The sequence below is a fragment of the Paramisgurnus dabryanus genome, chromosome 11 (assembly GCF_030506205.2).
Source record: "Paramisgurnus dabryanus chromosome 11, PD_genome_1.1, whole genome shotgun sequence".
Classification (NCBI taxonomy): Eukaryota; Metazoa; Chordata; class Actinopteri; order Cypriniformes; family Cobitidae; genus Paramisgurnus; species Paramisgurnus dabryanus.
Window position 1 is genome coordinate 23009889 of NC_133347.1, and position 21379 is coordinate 23031267.

The 21379-nt window shown below is 41.9% G+C and overlaps 1 protein-coding gene across 1 annotated transcript in view; it reads left to right on the forward strand.

Moving 5' to 3' along the window:
• The window catches only part of LOC135729654 (transmembrane protein 132C), a 287538-nt gene that overhangs the window by 250858 nt on the left and 15301 nt on the right, over positions 1 to 21379 (forward strand). The window contains exon 6 of the mRNA XM_065247459.2: positions 7032 to 7240. Within this exon, the coding sequence (XP_065103531.1) occupies positions 7032 to 7240 (209 nt within the window). The remainder of the gene's footprint in view (positions 1 to 7031; positions 7241 to 21379) is intronic.

The window sequence follows — 21379 nt, forward strand, 5'->3', positions numbered from 1 at the left end:
TAAAACCTGAATTAGTTAACCAGCCCAATGAGTTAAAGTGTTAATTTTGTGTGTTTGTTTGTATTATCCTGATATATAAACCATATTGTATAGAATGGAGATGTGCGAGGGAGAGAGAGAGAGAGAGAGCACACAAGGAAGTGTTATCTAAAGAACCTTTCAATGGAGTTAGTAGGACACTTGATGTAAAGCACTATTGGGAGGCAGTCAGGTAAAACTGATGACCACATAAAAAAGGTGAGTTTAGATTAGAGGTTCTTCCAAAAGACGTGACACAGACAGTCAATGCTGAGCCTCCATTAGTAGTCAAACAGTGTGCGGTCTAGTTGATGAAAGTGTGGGGAAGTCAAAGTTGAATGCACTTTCCTTGGACGCATTTCAACTCTGATTAGAAACGCTTTAAATAACAGAAGAAAAAAGTTTTTCTCTCTGCTGTGGACCAAAGCTATGGTTTTAGACTCGGTTAATTGTGCTGTCAGACCTGCTCAGTCAAACACGTGTATAAGGTGGCTGTTCGTGGCTCGGCCTTTCTCAGATAAGAGGGTTGATTGGCTTCATCTGACAGGTAGTTCATTTTCCCGACTAAATCATCATGCTTGGAACATTGTGCTGGAGGTTATGGCAGTGATTAATGATGACGCCTTTTGTATTGTGTGTCTGTAGCAGTATTTTTTATTACAGCTGTGCGTTGTAAAGTATTCTCAGGGATGGAGAAGTAGTTTAGTGGTTCAATTCATTAACATTTAATGTGCTCAGATGCAAAAGCCGCTAATCGTCACTTCTGTCAAAAATAAGATAATGATATAAACGGAAAGCTCTCGGCACATATTATATGTTTATCGAATACTTCTGCATATACCTGGCCTCAGGCTATTTAGAAATACTGCTTTGTGTGCAGAATCTGCTAAACACCATTTAGGGGCTGTTTACACTTGGTATTAAGATGTGTTTTCATCAATCGAATCACAAGTGGACGAGACAGACACATCACGTTTACACCTGGAATATAAATCCGTCTCTTTTGTCCACTTTCGACCGCTTCTGTCCTGAATACTGTGAGGGGGTGGTCTGTGAGACGATGGGCGAGTCTCTCTGCTGTCATTCAAACGCGAGCGGGAGTAATGATGAGTTTATATGGACGCGAACTATATTATGTCAGAGTCCGCTGCTTGTTTAGCAAGTAAACATGCTGCACAGTGTTTTGTACGTGTGTATGTAAGAGCTTTCTCTGAATTTCCACCACAATTGATAGGATTGCGCAACTTTCACACGCTTGCAAAATGAAACTGCGGAGATCAGCTGCTTTAGTTTTATCAATGAAAGGCTAAAAATAGCACTGTACACTGTGTGTTTGCGCCAGAAGTCAGAAAAGATGTAAAACATTGTGTTCAGTACCTCAGATTAGATAAATGAGCAGAGAGAAGCCGGTCGCATGTGGCTATTCGACCCATTCAACCACATGTGCGTTTACACTACAAAAGCAATCCGATCGAAAGGGGTTTCGACTACCTCTGAATGTGGTTGAAAGTGTTTGAAAGTGGACAAGCTCAAAACTTTTTGAACACTGTTTACACCTGGAATTAACGTTGTCCACTTGTGATCCGATCGATGAAAATGTTAATGCCAAGTGTAAACAGCCTCTTAGATTTTTAAGAAAAGTCCACTACAACCTTATTCACACAGCACTTAGGTCCTTAAAATATATCCTTAAAATTGGCAGACAAACTTCTGTGTGAACGCAAACATGTTTCGTTATTGTTCTGGGATCGCTCCCAAAAAGAGGACCTAGTAACATTGCCGTAAGATACCCGGAAATTCCTCACGGTACATTCACATGGGGCGAAAGCGTCAACGCTTTACGGAAGGCTTGTCTGAAGCGTGGCCAACAGCCAATCACAGTGGCCGCAGCACATGCTCCGGTCTTCCATAAACGTAATTGGCTGGCTCTCCCTAGGTTATTTGCATAAGGCAATCTGATTGGCTGACGCACGCGTTGCCACTTGAAAAGTTGAAAAATGTTTAACATCTGCCGCGGGCAACGGCACTGACGCAGCGCCGACGGATCCACAATTCAGTTCGGCAACACGTGACGTCACCCATTAAAAAAGAATGGGAAACGTTAACGCTTACGCCCCGTGTGAATGCACCGTCAGTGTGAACAAGACGCAGAAACAATGCCGTAAGGGGCGTGTCGTAGTGAGGACGCTCTTTAAATGCAGATGCAGAATAACATTCACGACTGCAAACTGGACTAAAGCAGATATCAGGGAGCTCGACACAGCACAGAGATCATTCAGCAGCATAAAACAATAAAGCGTCACTCGCACATTTGTGCTTATAATAAACAAAATACCTACGCATCATCGCAACAAGATATATCGTTCAGCTCTTCAAAACGGGGTTTTAAATGCACATTAACAATCACGATGAGAAATATCTGCAAACTGGACAGAATGGAGCTTATCAAATATCCACTATGAAGCTGAGATCATTCACCTGCACACTAGAACAGTCCTCACACGCTTCTTTAGTCTTATCTAAACAAAAATGTTTGCAAGTGGTTTTTGGAGAGAGAAATAACCGATAATTAGCAAACTTCAGACGCTGTAGAGAACAAAACTACCAAGCGCAGGACTTAAAACATGTCACGTGTCTTTCTGGGATATTTACAGTATCTGTGTGAACCCACACACAGATTCCGGCAAATCATTGGCAGTGTGAATGAACCAAAAATCTAATGATCCCGGACAAATCCTACATGTAGATGCATTTCCCATGTATTTTTCATAATGTCTGTGTGAAAAGGGCTTAAGTGCACTGAAGATTAATTGGATGAACGACGGAGCGTAAAATTGATCAAATTCAAACTTGTTTCCCTTTTGAGTACTTGGACCAGAAAACAACCCGAATGTGGCGCGTGGATAACAAGTCCCCCTGATGTGTGGCTCAGTTTCTTCATTGCAGTAATATTAAATATCTAACATAAAAAACTACAGATTGCTTTTTGAATTTCCATTTATCCAAATATTGCTGTAGTTAGGAAGATCATTTACAGATAAATGTGGCTAGGAGATATTGTTTATCCAGAGTCAAACAGTTAGACACTTAAGTCACACTTTAAATTGTCTAAAAATTAGATGACAAAATATCAAACTGCAAGCCTTTAAATGATTTTTTGTGTGTAATTTTTTTTATATGGCTGTCAAGTGTTGTGATGTGTTGTCACATGTTAATGAAACAAAATTTAATTTCATTTATTAACTGAATGTTACAATGGAATTAAATCCAATTAAAAATAATTGCAGCAGTGGCTTTAATAAAGCGAATGTCCTTTCAAAATGTGTTTAATATTCTGTGATCCAATTAGAAGGAAATGTATTAATTTTTATGAGTATCGTAAGTGTCCAAATATTTCTGGTGCCACTGTTGATAAATTTAGCATTTAATTCTAGCATTTAAAGTTTAATTCACCTTATGTTAACATGTTAATCTTGACAGCCCTAGTTAATGTCTATGTCTCTGAGCTCATGAGGAACAGAGATAAAGTTAAAGAGAGGAAGATGCTGACAGCAGACAGCTCTATCAGTCAGACAGGCATGAAACTCTCTCTCTCTCACAGCTCTAACAGACCTTAAGAGCAGAAAGCAACACATCATGATCTTATGATACTGGAGTATTGTCTTACTTCTCGCTGTGTCTCTGTAATGTTCAGCAAAAGCTGGGAATATGACTTTTTATAATGATGGTTTTTTACCTGTCATTCCTGTTGCTTATTTGGTTGAGCATTGCGATAGCAATGCAAAATGTGATGGGATAAATCCCAGGGAACACACTTTTTACATGCATACACTCCAAAAAATGCTGAGTTGTTTTCAAACCAACATAGAGACAGAGCGCAACGCGTCATAACCTGAAAACCACGCCCACCGGGGAGAAAACAATCCAACCGACTTCATTGACTTTGTATTGCGTGAGGCTGTCTCCTTGTCATTCGGGCTTATAACAAAAAGCAGAATAATGCCCAAAAGCTGCTGTGTGACAGGATGTACAGCTAACAAGCCAAAAAACCCAGAAATACGTTTTATAAGCTGTCGACCAAATGAGCGTTTAAAGACACAAAAGTGGATACAAGAAACTTTTCATAGTATTACTTTTATTAGAACTACGTCCACTGGAGGGAAACGTGGTCGGCGATCCACTTTTGTGTCTTTAAACGCTCATTTTTGGGGGTCGACAGCTTATAAAAAAACGTATTTCTGTTTTTTTAGCTTGTTCGCTGTACACCTTGTCACACAGCAGCTTTTAGGCATTATTCTGGTTTTTGTTATAAGCCAGAAATGACAAAGAGGCAGCCTCTCCCAATACAAAGTCAATGGAGACGGTTGGATTGTTTCCCCCGGTGAGCGTGGTTTTCAAATTAGCATAACTGCGCTCTGTCTCTATTGGGTCAAAAAGGGACAAGCCCAGCCATTGGGTTAAATTAACCCAGAAAATGTTTATATTTGACCCAACAATGGGTTAAAACATCCCAGCATTTTGGGTTAACAGGCCAGCATAGGTTACATTACAACTCAAGCTGCGTCGTGCCATGAATCTAAAAACAGAACACATTATTTTTTTATGACTGTACTCATAGCGGCGGCTGTCCGCTGTGCCTCTGGACACTGCTCAAATCCCTGTCGCGCCACAGAGCGCCACTCACATAGTTTAACATTAAATAACATCATATTAGTCCCAAATTGTTAGTGATTAACATTGGCTGCTAACATATTTTTTGCATTTTTAAATAGACGCCATCTGATTGCTTGCGCTATTTAATGTCCACTTCCGGTGTACTATATCTCCAAGTTGTCTTAGACGCGGCGCGGCACTGCACTTCTCGTCCGATGTGCGACCCCTTTGAGGCAAAAACCTTCAAACATAGCCATAGGTAGTAATATGCTGCTGAATGCTAGAGGTACACATAACTTTACGCCGTAATAAAGTGCTTGCACAAACTAACTATGAGGTCATTCTTTTTGGAGGACAGTCTTCTCTATTAATATGAAAAAGGGTTATGCACAAAATTTGTCAGTCATGTGTGTGCGCGTGTATGTGTTTCATACTTTATCTTTGTGCTGCTGGCCACACTTTGATGGTGTGTGTTTTGCCTCTGCAGTTTCTGTCCCTGTCAGATTCTGGTTTTAAAAATCAAAGTTAGTCAGTCACAGTGATTTAAGGCCCATTTCGGACGGGAACATTCTGCTATCTAATTTCACTGTATTTATAAAACGCAAAGTTTTGGAAAATGGGCTCAGAATGCCCAACCAAGAAGAGAGTCTGTCCTTCGGTTCATGACTTGTGGGTGTTATGACAGGCTGTCATACTCTCAGGAAGAAAAGCTGTACAAATGCTGTCACTTGGGAAGCACCCTTTGTACCCAAATGATGCATATGGGTACATCAAAGGTACATATTGCTACAAAAACATAGTGCATAAATGGCTTTTTTAAATGTACCTTCCGGGTTACAGCTTTTGTACCATTTTTCTGACCAAGCTGGTGCTCATTTCTCCAGAGGTCATACAAAAAGTTGACTTTTGCACCCTGTTTAGCTGCATGTTTTACATTTATCTGTTCCCATCAGGTCTTTACTGTTTTTGTTTGTCTCTTTACTAAGATAAAGACACATGTACAGAGCCGATCCTGGCCTTCTTGGGGCCCTAAGCAACTTTGTGACGGGGCCCTGTCATCGCGTTCATAAAAAAAACATTCACTGTCTCTGCTTAATTGTAGCTAAAAACGAAATGTTAACTAAAACACATATTATCTTATAGCTACACTTACATGTACATTTTTGCCAAATGTACATTACTGTGACACTCATCCGAATACTTCCTAATTATAACATTGACACATGTTTTCTGAAACGCCCTTAATCTGTTACATTAGTACTTAGAAAACAAGGTCTACTGCCAAATATGTTATTTTTTAAGAGATGTAGAACATCAGGGAAACGAATAACATAAAACCAAAATCTGTGCAAACCAAGGTCTGTGCAACCCGGCATTAAGTTAAGAAAAAGGGGGCCCCCTAGTGTTGCGGGGCCCTACGCAGCTTGCGTAACCTGCGTATAGAGGGGATCGGCTCTGCATATGTAAATAGGGTAACACTTACAGAAACCTTTCTGCATTTTAAGATTTTAATTTAAATGTTATTTTGCATATAATGTCTTTTACAGTTATTTATATTCTACACCTGCACACACAGTTGTATCATCGTATGTTATGCCAAATGTATGTCAGTTTCAGCTTTATTTGTCTAGCACTATTTAAACAACACATGTTGACCAATGTGCTTTACAACATCTCTGTATAAAAATAAATAAATACAATATTAATAGTAACAATAATGTAATACACACATTAACAATAATGACAATTAAAATTTAATTTAAAAAATGCTGTAAAAATGAAAGTTGAGCTACACTATGAATATTGGGATTTATGTGGGATTTATTTCTGGTTGTAACACTATTCTCTTTGATTTGAATATCATATGATAAATAGCTGCATTAATGTTTGATAGGAAACAAAGATCTGAATTAAAAGTGCATGCAATCTATAATGTAACTGCAGCAGACAGATTTTTGTAAATGAACGTTTTACACCAGTCATAGTTTTTTATTCATAGTGCACCGAAATTAGACTAAATGATGGGAGTGACAGCAAGTTAATAGAAAAAATTAATTGCAGGATCATGGTAAATACAGTAAGATCCAGGTTTTTGCTATAAAATAAAAGTGTTCAGTGAATTGACCCACGGGCACCAATTGCACATTGTACCTTTTGAGTCTTCAGACTAAAATATTTTCCATCTCGCATCATATCTTGTCTCTGATGTCTGACTGATCCATTTCAAATGCATCTTGTCTGTCATCGAGATTTATATTGTATTGATTTCAGATATATGAAGTTCACAACGCTGTGTCGGAAAGATCGATTTTCTTTTCTTTCCTCACCTCTCCATCACTGTCTGTCTTCTTTTGTCTCAGGTATCAGACAGATGTGACTACGTCTATGTGAATGGCAAAGAAATGAGGGGACGGGTTCGAATGTTGGTGAACTTCACCTATAGTTACATGAGGGCCCAACTGGAGGTCAAGGTCTGGATCCCCAAACTACCCCTGCACATTGAAGTTTCAGATACAGAACTCAGTCAGATCAAAGGCTGGAGGATCCCTATAAACAGCAACGCACAGAGGTATGAATATTCATATAGAATCTGTATTAGATATTTGTCAGAATGTTGCATGTTTGTGTATTACATTTTCAGAGTTTAGTACAGTACATTTAACCATGTATAAATACATTCCACAGATTTCAGCAAATGTTTTTCTGTTGAAATGTGAATAAAATCCAGATTATGTCTGGGTTAGGCGATCACTTATGAAACAGACAACAGCCAGAAAGTAGAAACTAAGCCAGCTTTGTGTGGGTTTGATCGATTTAAGCTTATTGCTAATGCTCGAAACTATGATTTCCCAGCATGCACTTGGTCTCTTCTTGTGTCTCTCATAAGTATGTGCACATATTCTGCCTCACTCCCCATAACCCACAGGTACACCTGGGGTTGTGAATTCAAAATAGAATAAAGTCAATATATACGATTTTCTGGAGGTATGGAGATGGTTTCAGTTTCAGTTTGTCCCATGTGACGCAGTAATTCGCAGTGTGTGTAAGAAACTGAAAGTAGACTGAATGACTTCATTGGTGAAGTTTTAAATGGGTTCCTCTGAGTGAAATGCAGTAGTATTGTGAAGCCAGGTCGCAGGAGATTGAGGAAGACTATTGAGATGTTAAGAAGATGCAATGGAATCACAGAATGGCGAATTGGTCAAAAGTTAAACAAAAGATCCCATGAAAGGTTTGTAATAAAGCAGGTCAATAATGTGTCATCTCAATGTGGGGGTACCCTTTAAAAAAAGTACACCTTTGTACCTAAAGAGTTCATATTAGTGGTACGAAATGACTACGTATCTCTAACTAAATGTAATGTAAGACCTTTTCAAAGTATGCAGAAAGTGTTGCTTATAAGTAGTCTAGCACATTCTGCAAAATCATATAAGAACATTCAGTTTAATATACTATAATCTAAGTAACTACTAATATGTACTAATTTGTTATTTGAAGGCTGAGTTTGTTCGTAAAACTCATTTTGTAGTTTATTTATGGATAGACAGAATAAAGCTGTTAACTGCTAATGAGATGCTCAGCAGGATGAAGGTTGGATGCTAATTGCTCTACGCTGTTTTGTTTATGCATCGGCCTACTCTTTGTATATTTATCTTTATTGTTTTATGAGTATTTGTTTTTCTAAAATTACATTTAGAATATACTTACGTGTGTGAACAACCATTATATTAAAGTTTTTCCAAGTGTAACTGTTAATTTTACTGTTTTAATTACTTGAAACTCTTTAAGGTAATGAACTTGCTAAAAATACAATGTTTACAACAAAATTTCTCACGGATGCCCAAGCACATCACTATTCAGTTAATCATATTTTTGATCATATTTGATTATTGTGCTATTGTTAGTACTGTAGTATGCTTATTATAACTGAGAAGCTCAGATGCAAAAGCCGCTAAATGCCACCTCTGTCAAAAATGAGACAATGATATTGACCCCACTGGGGTCCCCAGACCCTACTTTGAAAACCTCTGCACTAAAGATTAATTGGATGAATCACAACGGGCAAAACGACCATGGATCACATTCATACTTGTGTCCCTTGTGAAAACTTGGACCTGAATACCAGAATGTGGCAGTGACATGGATCACAGCACCCCACAAGGTGTGGTTTATTTTCTTAATTTCTATATTCAGACATCATTTGCAATGTTTGTAGTTGAATCTTTAGAGATTTTGCAACTGTTAATGTCTTGTCCAAAGAGTTTTCACCCAAAAAGCTTGCATGCATTTAGACGGTTTTGCAACGAAAGAGAGTAAAATTTGTTAAACATCAATGAAATGACTAAAGTGACATTTGTGAAAAATAAAGTACTTCACTTACTGACAAATAACCTTTTTTATTGCCATTAACTCTTTCCCCACCGTTGACAAGCTTCCTTCAATTAACACATTTTTTGCAAGTTGCCTGCTAGCATTTTTTGTGATATTCATAATAGTTCCACAAAATGCCTTCCAGGGAATTTTTTTTTTTTCAAAAAATATATAAACATACAAATATATAAAAAGAAATTACAAATCCTCTGCTTTCAAACAAACAATAAACAGACAAACAAACAAAACTGGAAAAAAGTTTCATCCTATCTATATTTTTGTATATATATATACCCAACTCATATTTTTTTTAATATACCCATATTTAAGTGTTTTATAAACTCTTAAGCATGGGTATTTTTTCTATTTTTTTAGCAAAAAGCAGAAACAATTGCATTTTTGTGAAGGACTTTTGTTAGAGATCAGATTCAGAATGATTATCAAAACATACATAGAGTTTAAAATTAGTAAATAACGTTTTGTCTTCAGTTTTTTCATAAATTGGGTAAGTGCGGTATTGCAGATTAACATAAAATTTTTCAGAAACACATTTTGTTCTGCAAATGTTTTCTCTTAATTGACGAGATAACTTGTCAATGGCGGGGAAAGAGTTAAGAGAAAATGCTTCCCTGTCAATGTTGAGTTATTACGGCAATCCATATTTCCGCTATTATCCACCATGTGGTGCTCTTACCCAACCTCCAGAAACCAACTTCTTCCTAAAACCCGGAAGAAACCACTAAGGCCAAAACAGTTAAAACGCTTAGGTTACTCACGTAACCCCGGTTCCCTGAAATAACGGGAACGAAGCATTGCGTCAGTTTGCTGACGCTATGGGGGAAACTCCTGTTTACTCCGTGATTGAAGCCTATTGGTTAACGTCTGTAGAAAATACAGACCAATGACGTTTGAGCCCGCGCGGGGGCGTGGCACACGTCCCTATATAAGCCGGTGAAATACGTCAAGAGCTCATTATTATTCGACTGAAGCGCGCAGCCGAATAACACTCGCTGCGTAGACGTTTGTAGCACGGCCAGCGACGCAATGCTTCGTTCCCGTTATTTCAGGGAACCGGGGTTACGTGAGTAACCTAAGCGTTCCCTTTCAATACGGTTCACTTCACATTGCGTCAGTTTGCTGACGCTATGGGGGAACGTAATCCCATCCCGCCGTGCATACACAACGGACTGAGGTGCCCTTACCGGAGAGACACTGCATGTGGCCCTAACCCAGCATATACATAGCTCTAGCGAGCGCAAGTGTAAGCACCATATATGAGACAGTAATACGCATACAGTGAAGTTTCTAAACGCACCATGATGCATATACAATAGAGCACGAGACGGCGGGTTCCCTGAGCGCGCCGCGAGCTGTGCATGAATTATTAATAGGTAGCCATGACGGTGAGCTAGCAACGCACCGTGAAGGCATACAGAAACGCAGTCGCGTGAATCATTAAGCCGATAAGACCTGTGCTTGTAAGGCAGGGACATCCAGGCTATAAAATCTGACAAACGTAGACGGCGAGGACCAGCCGGCCGCGTTACAAATGTCAACGATAGAAATCCCCGTAGACCAAGCCCAAGATGAAGCCATACCCCTCGTGGAGTGAGCTTTTAAACCAACTGGACAATGTTCATTCAGGGAGGCGTAAGCCAAAGCAATGGCTTCGACGATCCATTTAGATAGCCTCTGTTTAGTGAGCGGCATACCTAAGGAATGTTGTGCGAAGCTTACGAACAGCTGATCTGACTTGCGATATGAGGCAGAACGGTCCGTGTATATTCTTAACGCTCTGACGGGGCAGAGCGTGTTCGGGGTTTGTTCGCCGTCCGCCGTCGGAAGGGCGAGAAGTGAAACCACCTGAACTCTAAATGGCGTGGTCAAAACTTTAGGAATGTATCCCGCTCTCGGTCTAAGGATCACTTTGCTATCGTTAGGACCGAATTCCAGACACGACGGGTCAATTGAAAGCCTCTGAGGAATTTAATAATGAGATCATGTTTTCCCACGGTGCGACCGGCGATAAGGGCGTGATTCGCCGTTATCGCCGCCACATACACTTTAAGCGTCGAGGGCGCGCGACCGCTGTCCAGCATTTCCTGCAGAAAGGAGAGAATATGCTCCACTTCACAGGTGTTTGGGTTTAAGTCTTTCGTCGTGCACCAGTCAGAAAAAATAGACCACTTTTGAGCGTAAAGGCGCCTGGTAGATGGGGCCCTAGCTTCAGTTAGAGTATTTAACACCCGTCCTGAAAGGCGTGATGGTTGCCGTTCAGAGACCAAACGTGTAGATTCCATAGCTCCGGCTGTGGATGCCATATCGTCCCTCTCGCCTGAGATAGGAGGTCTTTCCTCAGCGGTACTGGCCATGGTGCTGATGTTTTCAGCTGCCATAGGTCGGGGAGCCATGGTTGATTGTGCCAAAACGGGGCGACCAGAATTATCGCGCATTTCGTCTCTCTTATCCTCTGAAGGACCTGTGGTAACAGAGCCACCGGAGGAAAAGCATACAGAAGACACGCCGGCCATGCTTGCGACAGGGCATCGTGGTGTCTCGAGAAGAAGATCGGGCAATGCGCGTTCTCGTCTGACGCAAACAGATCGATCTCTGCCCGGCCGAAGACGGTCCATATTCTCTCGACCGTCTGAGGATGCAGTCTCCATTCTCCCGGCGGCGGACCGTTGCGCGAGAGAATGTCTGCACCCGTATTGGCTACACCCGGTACGTGAGTCGCTTTTAACGAACGTACGTTCGCGTGAGCCCATAATAAAAGCCGTCTCGCCAGCCTGGATAGGGAGCGAGATCTCAGCCCTCCTTGGTGGTTTATGAACGAAACCACCGTCATACTGTCCGACCGCACTAGAACGTGTTGATGTTGGAGTTTCGGTCGAAAGTGTCGTAGCGCCAAGATAACCGCCCACATCTCGAGGTGGTTGATATGTAGCTGAGACAACTGGTTGTTCCACGCACCGAAGGCGAGCTCGCCGTCGCAGTGAGCGCCCCAACCCGTCGCAGACGCATCCGTAGTCACCACTTTCCTCCTGCTCACGGAGCCGAGCTCCGTGCCCGAGAGGAAAAGGTGAGGGGATGTCCATATCGAAAGCGCTTTCACGCAGCTGTACGTGATTTTAAATAAATAAGCGGGCCGACAACCAAGCACGGGGCGGAACTTTCGCTTTCAACCAAAACTGAAGCGGCCTCATGAACAGCATTCCCAACGGTATTAGTGGGGATGCTGCTGCCATCAGACCCAGCATTTTTTGGAATCGTTTGAGAGGGAGATGTGAACCCGCTTTGAACGATGCCGCCTCGCCTCTGACCGTGAGCGCGCGTTCCTGTGTAAGCCATGCCCGCATCTTTAATGAGTCGAGCGTCGTGCCTAAGAACGCGATTCGCTGCGTGGGGGTGAGCAAACTCTTCTGGAGGTTGATTTTGAACCCCAAATTCTCCAAATGCTGGAGTACAACGGTCTTGTGCGCAGTAATTTCCCTCTCTGACTGTGCTAGAATAAGCCAATCGTCGAGGTAATTCAATATGCGGATGCCGCTCTGTCTGAGAGGGGCGAGAGCCGCATCCGCACATTTGGTAAATGTGCGTGGTGCCAGAGATAATCCGAAGGGCAGAACTTTGTACTGGTATGCTGTCCCGTCGAGCGCGAATCTTAGGAACGGCCTGTGACGTGGCGCTATCGGAATGTGAAAGTAAGCGTCTTTCAGATCCACTGATATGAACCAATCGCCCGGTCGAATTAACGCCATGATTCGTCTGGCTGTAAGCATTTTGAACGGCCGTTTGGCAAGAGCGCGATTCAAAACGCGTAGATCCAATATCGGTCTGAGGCCGCCGTCTTTCTTTGGAACGAGAAAATAACGACTGTAAAAGCCTGATTCGCTTTGATCCGCCGGGACCGTCTCTATCGCGTCTTTTATTAATAAAGAACGCACCTCTTCTCTGAGGATCTGCATACGATCGTCTGGGACAGTGGTGTAGAGAACGCCGCGAAACCGGGGTGGTCTCCGGGCGAATTGAAGTGAATAACCGTGTTGGATTACGTTTAGAATCCAGCCCGGCATACCGGGGGTGGATTGCCAAACGTGAAATTTGACGGCGAGCGTCGATATGCTTATGGACGTTAAGCCGTGTGTGTGTGTTTGTGTGTACAAAGGAGGAAATTTGCTCTTTTTGTGAAAAGGTAAAAATTTGTGTTTCGCTGTTACAGCGAGGGTGTGTCCAGCGCCCGAGGGGACTGAAACACGCAGAACTTTCGAGGGCGGGCCGGCCGAAGCGGGACCAGAGCCTCTTTTCCTCCTCAGACTCTCTTCAGGGAGGCGGCGCCGGCGTCGGGTCCAGCGTAATCCGAGGACGGGGACCGCGGCGTCGAGGCGGGCCAGCCGGTCGTGCAGGACGCTGGCGCTTGACCTCCGGTTCAGCTCTCTGCTGGGGCTGAGCTGGTGCTGGCTTAGGGCGTTGAGCTGGCGGCGGTTTTGGGCGGCCGGTCTCAGACGCTGAGGCAGATCGTTTTGGTAGAAAATGCCGCATAGCCTGCGACGATTTCTGTGCCTCAGTGAAGCGCTGGGTGAACCCCTCCACAGCGGAGCCGAAGAGCCCCGACGGTGACACGGGCGAGTCAAGAAGGGCAACCCGATCCGTGTCCTTTATCTCCGTCAAGTTCAGCCACAGATGTCTCTCCAGAACAACCAGGCTGGCCATGGCTCTTCCTACAGCCTGAGTGGCGACTTTAGTGGCGCGAAGGGCCAGATCAGTCGCGCTGCGCAGGTTCTGAAAGGTCGACGGGTCCGGACCTGTCTCGTCCATGTCACGGAGGAGTTTTGCCTGGTATACCTGCAGCACCGCCATCGTATGGAGAGCGGATGCAGCGTGGCCGTCGGCGGCGTAAGATTTCGACGCCAGGGTCGATGTCAGGCGACAGGGCTTTGACGGATGGTTCAATTTAGCCCTCCATCCGCCGGCTGAAGACGGGCAGAGATGGGCGGCGACAGTTTCCTCGAGCGGCGGCATCTTGGAGTAGCCGTGTTCATCAGCGCCGTCCACTACGGAGAGGACGTGGGAGGCGGCGCTCTGAGCTCGGGTGGAGTGGGGAGCACGCCAAGATTTGGTGAGCTCCTGGTGAACCTCAGGGAAAAACGGCGCCTGCCGTTGGCGGGACGATTGACGGCGCCCGGGCTGCAGAAACCACTCGTCCAACCGGCTGAGTTGAGGCTCTGACGGCGGCGACCACTTGATGTTGAGCTCCGTCGTAGCTTGTGTCAAGATGCGGATGAGCTCAGAGTCGTGAGGACGCGACTCGGTAGGTTCATCAGCGGCGGCTGCGTGGGCGTCGTCATCCGAAGCCGCCCAATCCTCTAACTCCTCAGAGGATGACATCACTTCCAAGTTGTCACCGGACCCAAAGGAAACCATGCTGCTAGCACTCGGCAGGGGGCGTAGGTATTCATGGGCGAAGGTGACAGGGTGACGGCGGGGAGACAGAGCACGCGGGGGATGAGCCGGCGTGGACTCGGTCTCAGGGCGTCTTCCAGCTTCACGGCTCCGCTGCTGTTTAGGCGGGAGAGCACGGGAAGCCTTCCGTTTAAAGATCTCGAGGCGGGAGCGCAGCACCGCGATAGGAAGGAGCTCGCAGTGGGCGCAGCCCGCCTCGGCGAGTACGGCCTCAGCGTGGGCAGGACCCAGACAGATGACGCACTCCTTGTGGAAATCCTCCACAGGCAAAGGGGCTCGGCAGGAGCCGCAATGCCGAAGCGACATTATCTCAACGCGCTTCTGCTCTTTTAGATAACTCTCTTTTAGGCTCACCGGAAAGCGGCAGGGGAACACGCTGGTGTGTTGTAGTCCGCTGCAGTGCTTGGATCGACGGCGAGTAAGGGCTTCTTCTTCGGAGCAGCGAGAAGGTTCGCGCTGAAGGAGAAAAGTAATGAGCTCTTGACGTATTTCACCGGCTTATATAGGGACGTGTGCCACGCCCCGCACGGGCTCAAACGTCATTGGTCTGTATTTTCTACAGACGTTAACCAATAGGGTTCAATCACGGAGTAAACAGGAGTTTCCCCCATAGCGTCAGCAAACTGACGCAATGCGAAGTGAACCGTATTGAAAGGGAACTCTGTGTATGTTTAATCATCATTCTCAATCTGATCTCTATCAAAAGTCCTTTCCAAAAATGCAATTATCTCAGCTCTTTGCTTGAAATTTTGTATTTTTAAAGAAACCTACCCATAATTGAGAGGTGATAAAAAGGGATCAAATGAAGATAGAATCTGATCTTCATTTGATATATTGTACAGGTGTGTTTATTTATTTGAAGAAGAACATTTTCTGGGAGGCATTAACTTTTTTTAAAAAATGCTGGCGGGGAAAGAGTTTAAGTGAAATTACTGAACCATGCAAAACATAAAAGTAAAAAAATGCTTATTTACAAGAAAACATGTCAGACCCACTTAGAGAGTTTTTGCTTCTAAACTTCTCAATTCCTCTTAAAAATACAAAACCTGAATGCATGCTCGGTATCTTACACAAGACGTGTGTCTCACTGTTTTTAATGTAAATCTTTTAGGGGGACATCAAATGCTCAAGTGAAACATCTTGCTCTTTGTCAATATCTTGCCATAAATGTCTAGTTTTACAATTACATCTAAGTTTATGCATTTGGCAGATGCTTTTATCCAAAGTGGCTTACAGTCCATTCAAGATGCGCATTTTATCAGTATGTGCATTCCTGGGAATCTAACCCACAACATTTGTGCAGCTAACGCATTCCTACACCAACGTACTTTCTAAGCTATTTGATTCTACGGATAGTAAAACTGACAGACTTGCATTTATAAAATACCAAATGTATCTGGCATCCAGAATATCACAGACACATGAGAGCTGGCTCTCTTTTCTTGTGGATGAAAAGAAAAGCAACCGCATAGCAACCACCAAAAAAAGTACACCAAGTACAGCCCTAGCCCCTCATTACCTTAACTATAGACCTACTGGGCAATTCACAGCAAGCATTGCATGCAATCTTCCTTTAAGCATGCCGAAAAGGTTTGAGGACCACAGAAATTTATAATTGCACTATATTTGCAACTACGTTTGTTATAGACAATCTACCATTTATCAGGATGTTTTCAATAAATTGTTAATAGAGTTTTGAATAAGGCACAATGTATGAGTCTAATTTATAATGAAAGTAACCACATACAGTGCAATTATAAATTGGATTTAGTGCATAATATCCAAGGTTTTTGTGATAAAATAGTTTGGTGTATTTTTATTTATACACACCATCTACATTATGTTGTGAACTATTCTAAAAATACTAGTTAACTTTCAGTGAATGTAATCAGTGGGCAGTGCATTAGTCCTTGGACAATACTAGTCAAATGAGACTTGAATAGAAGCGAAGAGGAAGCCCTACAACAGTAAGATCTTCATAGTACAGTGTTTCCAGCAGTGGGAGGTTGTCTATCACGCCGGATCTAGTGGACTTTAATGAGGGTCTCAATTGCCGTCCTCTTGACAGCTTCAATCTCGAAGGGCACTAACTAGATGGCCACCTGATGCAATCATGTTCCTATTCAGTGACAGAGACCCAAAGTCCTTTCTAATGTCCTGTGGCAATGATGCACATTTCACTGGTGACACCTTTAAAACCCACTCACTCATGTTGTAGCATCGCGTTTGTTTCAGCGACAGCTCCTGTGTGTTTGTAAGTGTCAGGTCTGTGCTTTTTCTGTCAAACACTGATGTTTTAATGTTACATTAAAATCAGGCTGAATTAAATAAATTAATAAGAGATTTTGAAATGAGCTATTTGAAATGAGCTAAATAAATAGTATTTGTGCCATGGTGTCATTGCCACAAAGTAATTTCGACATTTCTCTCTAAATGATAAACAACCGTATCGGCCCATGTTTGTTCTGTTCGACCTAGAGACATTTTTCATGCAAGAGAGGAGATATTGTCCATTTTACCCAGAAATTGTCTGGCTCATCGCATCGACATATCACAGAGGTGTGTTTCACATTCACTGTGGATTTCCTTCTCATTTATATTTATAGGGGCATAATAAGCATGACCTTGCTGATGTAACAACATTATGGCTCGATGTTAGTGGGCACTGATGAGCCATTTGAGTGTTGCCAGATCTTGTTAGAAAACAGGCAGTCTGGTTTCATAAACAAGCCGAAATAAACCCAAGATAACCTGTAAATCATTACTGGTTATGTAACAGAAGCTTATAAAATAGCATTTGTCTATTTCTCTGTTTGTCTGTGCACAGACTGAAAATGATTAAAAGATTTGTGTCATTTACAATGCACCACTACTTCTTTTATTGGTCTGCGACACTCTTATCGTACTTTTGAGCGAGCTTAATAACTAGTGAGCCCAAAACATGAACATATTTGTAAGTGACTTTCTAAAAAAAAACATGCCCAAACTAGCTTATAATAAGTGGACATGGCAACACAGATCCATTTGTATGTTTATGTGTGTAAGATAGAGAGGAACTGATGGGTTTTTCAGCATCTGCCAAATCCGCTGCCAGTTGGTCCGCGTAATGTGAGAGACAGAGAAACTGACCCAAGAGAGCATTTCTGTGCTCATGCCAAACCCATAGCGTGTACAGTGCCAGACTGCCCTTCACTTTGTGGGATGGTGTTAACAGCGCTCGTTCTACACCAGGCAAGCGTGATAAAGTCCCAACGCTGGGAATGGCTATTCGTGTCTGGATCAAGAAGTCACACTGTGCGAGTGAGATATGTTGTGTTGGTAGGGGCTGTACCCTTAAGGGATATGTCTCTTCTGTGAAAAAATATTGTTTATTGAATCATCTTCTGATCCTCTGTGTAGGTAAATAAACAAGCGCTGCCACTGACAAGTGCATGCCTGGAACAACGAATGGATAAATTGCGAAAAGTCATATTTGTAAATAATTGATCAATCCTCAAATATTACATGGATAAACTATATTATTGTATTTAAATAAGGGTTGTTTATAAAAGCTGGTTATAAAGGCAAGAATAAATTATTGAATTTTTATCAGGCTGTTTTGTTTACATTCAGTTTACATTCAATTTTACATTAATGCCAATGAAAATGGTATTAGTCGGTAGTTAAAATGCCTTATTTTTTACAAATGTCACTTTAGTCATTTCATTAGTACTAAAAATAAAACTGTCTTTCTCTGCAAAACCCCAAAATCTTCCAAATCTTCAAATCTTCATATCTAAATAAAGGTAAAAGGCTTAGAAATTTGGTGAATTCATATACATTACTGTGCAAAAGTCTTAGGCCAACATGCCACAATTAGATTTGTTTTTTTTGTTTTTTTTTGCAATGTTATAGTGATCATATATAATTGTTTCTCAGTGTTTTTAATAGAAAATACAGGAAATGTGTATATAGTATTAAAAACTGCATAAAAATGTAAACTGATGTGTCAAGTTTTTAGTGTAAACTCCCCTTCCACTTGAGCAATAGCAGGAAACTGCAGGATCTCTTAAACCTAAATAAAATTAAATCCTAAATTCAAATTTTAAAGAAATTAATCTTTTTACTTAATTCTGCTCAAAAACGCTGAAGATGTATTTAGTGCCAAGAGAGGTCACACTAAACACTGACAATGCCTAAAGAAGACATTTAGTCCTGAAAATCTTTTTTTTTACATATTTCCTGTATTTTCTGTTTGTATTTTAAAAAATAGATTGAAAAAATAAATATGGATGGACATTAAAACTTCTAATGCTGCGTTTACACCAACCACGGTAGAGGCATGAAGCGCAAGTGATTTCAATGTTAATTCAATGTGAAGACGCGTCTGGAGGTCTCGCGGCGCAGATGAGGCATTGGCGCAGCGCGGAAGATGCGTTTCCGCCTCATTCGCATGTCTAGTTCACACTAATTGAGATATTGGTGTTTTTTGTGCTTTATGTACCTTTTGCGGTTCACGCGAATTTGTGGCTGACGCCCGAGTTGAAAAGTTTGAACTATGGCGGAATTTTGTGCCGCGTTAACCAATCAGGACCCTGCTTGCTGCTGTGGTGGCAGCTCCGCCCGGAGTCACTCATTCAACCAACGCTTGATATTGTCCGTAAGCAGTCACCCGGAGCTGTACGACACAAGTTCTTATTTCTATAGAGGAGACAGGAATAAAAAGGACCTCGCTTGGAAGAGTGTCAGTGAGGACATTGGACAACCTGGTAAGTTGTAATACACATTTCACTTTTGAGTCACGTGACGTATATCCGCACGTCTACTTCGCTCTACACGTGCGAATGCATTCAAACTGTTCAAGCGGCAAACTAGGTGCGGTAGACACCATTTTGAAGCCTGAAACGCGGTTGGTGTAAACGCAGCATTAAACCACACGTCTGGTGGTGGTGGCCTAAGACTTTTGCACAGTACTGTATATTTAAGAAACCTCCATTAACCGATTGGTTAAAAACTCTTGCACCTTTATGTACGCACAGCATCATTCATTCAGGTCTTTTTTAGTGCACATAGAGGACTTTTAGTGCACATATGACTTTTGCAATTGTTTTGGCGTTTAATGGATTCCGCCAACAAACCATTACCGAATGCCCCGAGGGCGGGATTAAGCTGATTTGAAGTATTTGATGAACGTATAATACTGTACAAGCAGAGCACATTCGGTCAATATCATTATTTCATTTTTGATGGAGGTGGCATTTACCTGCTTTTGCATTAGCTCCTCATTTGCTTCTGGTTACATTTGGCAGATATTTATTAAAATGCACTGAATTGAATGTGCACATATCATTATGTTCATTACCTGAAATTCATGGCATGACCTCCCGTTGCTAGCACACTGCTTTAGTATTTAAAGCAACACTGTGTAGTTTCCATGTAAAAATGACTTACAGCTCCCCCATGTGGTTGAAAAGCGCAACAGTGCCTGATATCAGACACTCTTCTGCAGGCAGGGGGAGGGGCGGGGCTGTGTTTCCTACCCTCCACCGCCACTTTCAGAGTGTGCTTGTAGCAGCTAGGAGGCTGCTCAGGTTGCAGCAACAGTACAGTTTGTCCAGTTAAAAGTTGTTCTATCACTGAAATAATTTTGAGACATTATTTAAAGGTCGAAAAACTACATAATGTTGCTTTAAGTTACAAGAGACACTTATATTCTGTTGTTAAAGGGACATTCCAATTTTTTTAAAATCATTTTCCAGCTCCCATAGAGTTAAACATTTGATTCTTACCGTTTTTGAATCCATTCAGCTGATGTCCGGGTCTGGCGCTACCACTTTTAGCATAGCTTAGCACAATCCATTAAATCTGATTAGACCATTAGCATCACGGTAAAAATAACCGAAGAGTTTCGATATTTTCCCTATTTAAAACTTTACTCATCTGTAGTTACATTGTGTACTTAGACTGCCGGAAAATTAAAAGTTATGATATTCTAGGCAGATATGGCTAGGAACTATACTCAAACTGGCGTAATAATCAAGAACTTTGCTGATGTAACATGGCTGCAGGAGGCGTAGTGCATAAAAAGAGAAATTATTCTTGATGTGGAACCAAACAATTGTTCTACAATGTAAGAGGACAGATTTTTGGTGTTTTAGATAGTATATCAGATTAATCACAGATTGAATTATTATTCATTTACACTTCATTATGAATAAGATTGAGAAGGTCAATCTGTCTCATAAAGTAATACACACAGAGACACACTAACACACAAGCATGTTCTCATGTCAAGCTGGTAAAATAACATCATTTCCTTTAGTGATTTTCTCACCATACAAAATTTCCAAAAAGTTTGACCTTTAGTTTTGTACTCTTAGGAGATGTGCTATGGTATAAATGCACATTTTTGGAGCAACTTGGCCTTCATTTCTTAAACATCTGTGATTACTGAAGCACTTACCTTTAATAATACAGTTGTGCTTTTGTCTTAAACTTTTACCTTGATCCAGTAAATGAAGAGTCATCTGTTATTAAAAGTTTAAAAAAAAATTAAAATGAAATGTATTTGAGTGTACCCTGTAATTGAATTTATGTGTGCATGCTACAGAACTCATTTAGTACAGTAAATGCAACTCATTGGAAGAGAACAGTGATGTGTTTCATTAGCTTTACTTCATTAAGTATATCAGCCTCATCAAACTTAATGGAAGCTGATCGCAATCGCAAACACTGATTTCTGGCAGGGTTGCAACTACAACTAGTACTTTATCTGTACTGTCTTGTGCATTGTACTGTGTGTATTGAACACTATTTAGTTTTATTAGGTGCAATGCAGTTTAAATGTACATACAGTACATAATTGTCAATTGCCACATGAAAGTCCTCTATCATT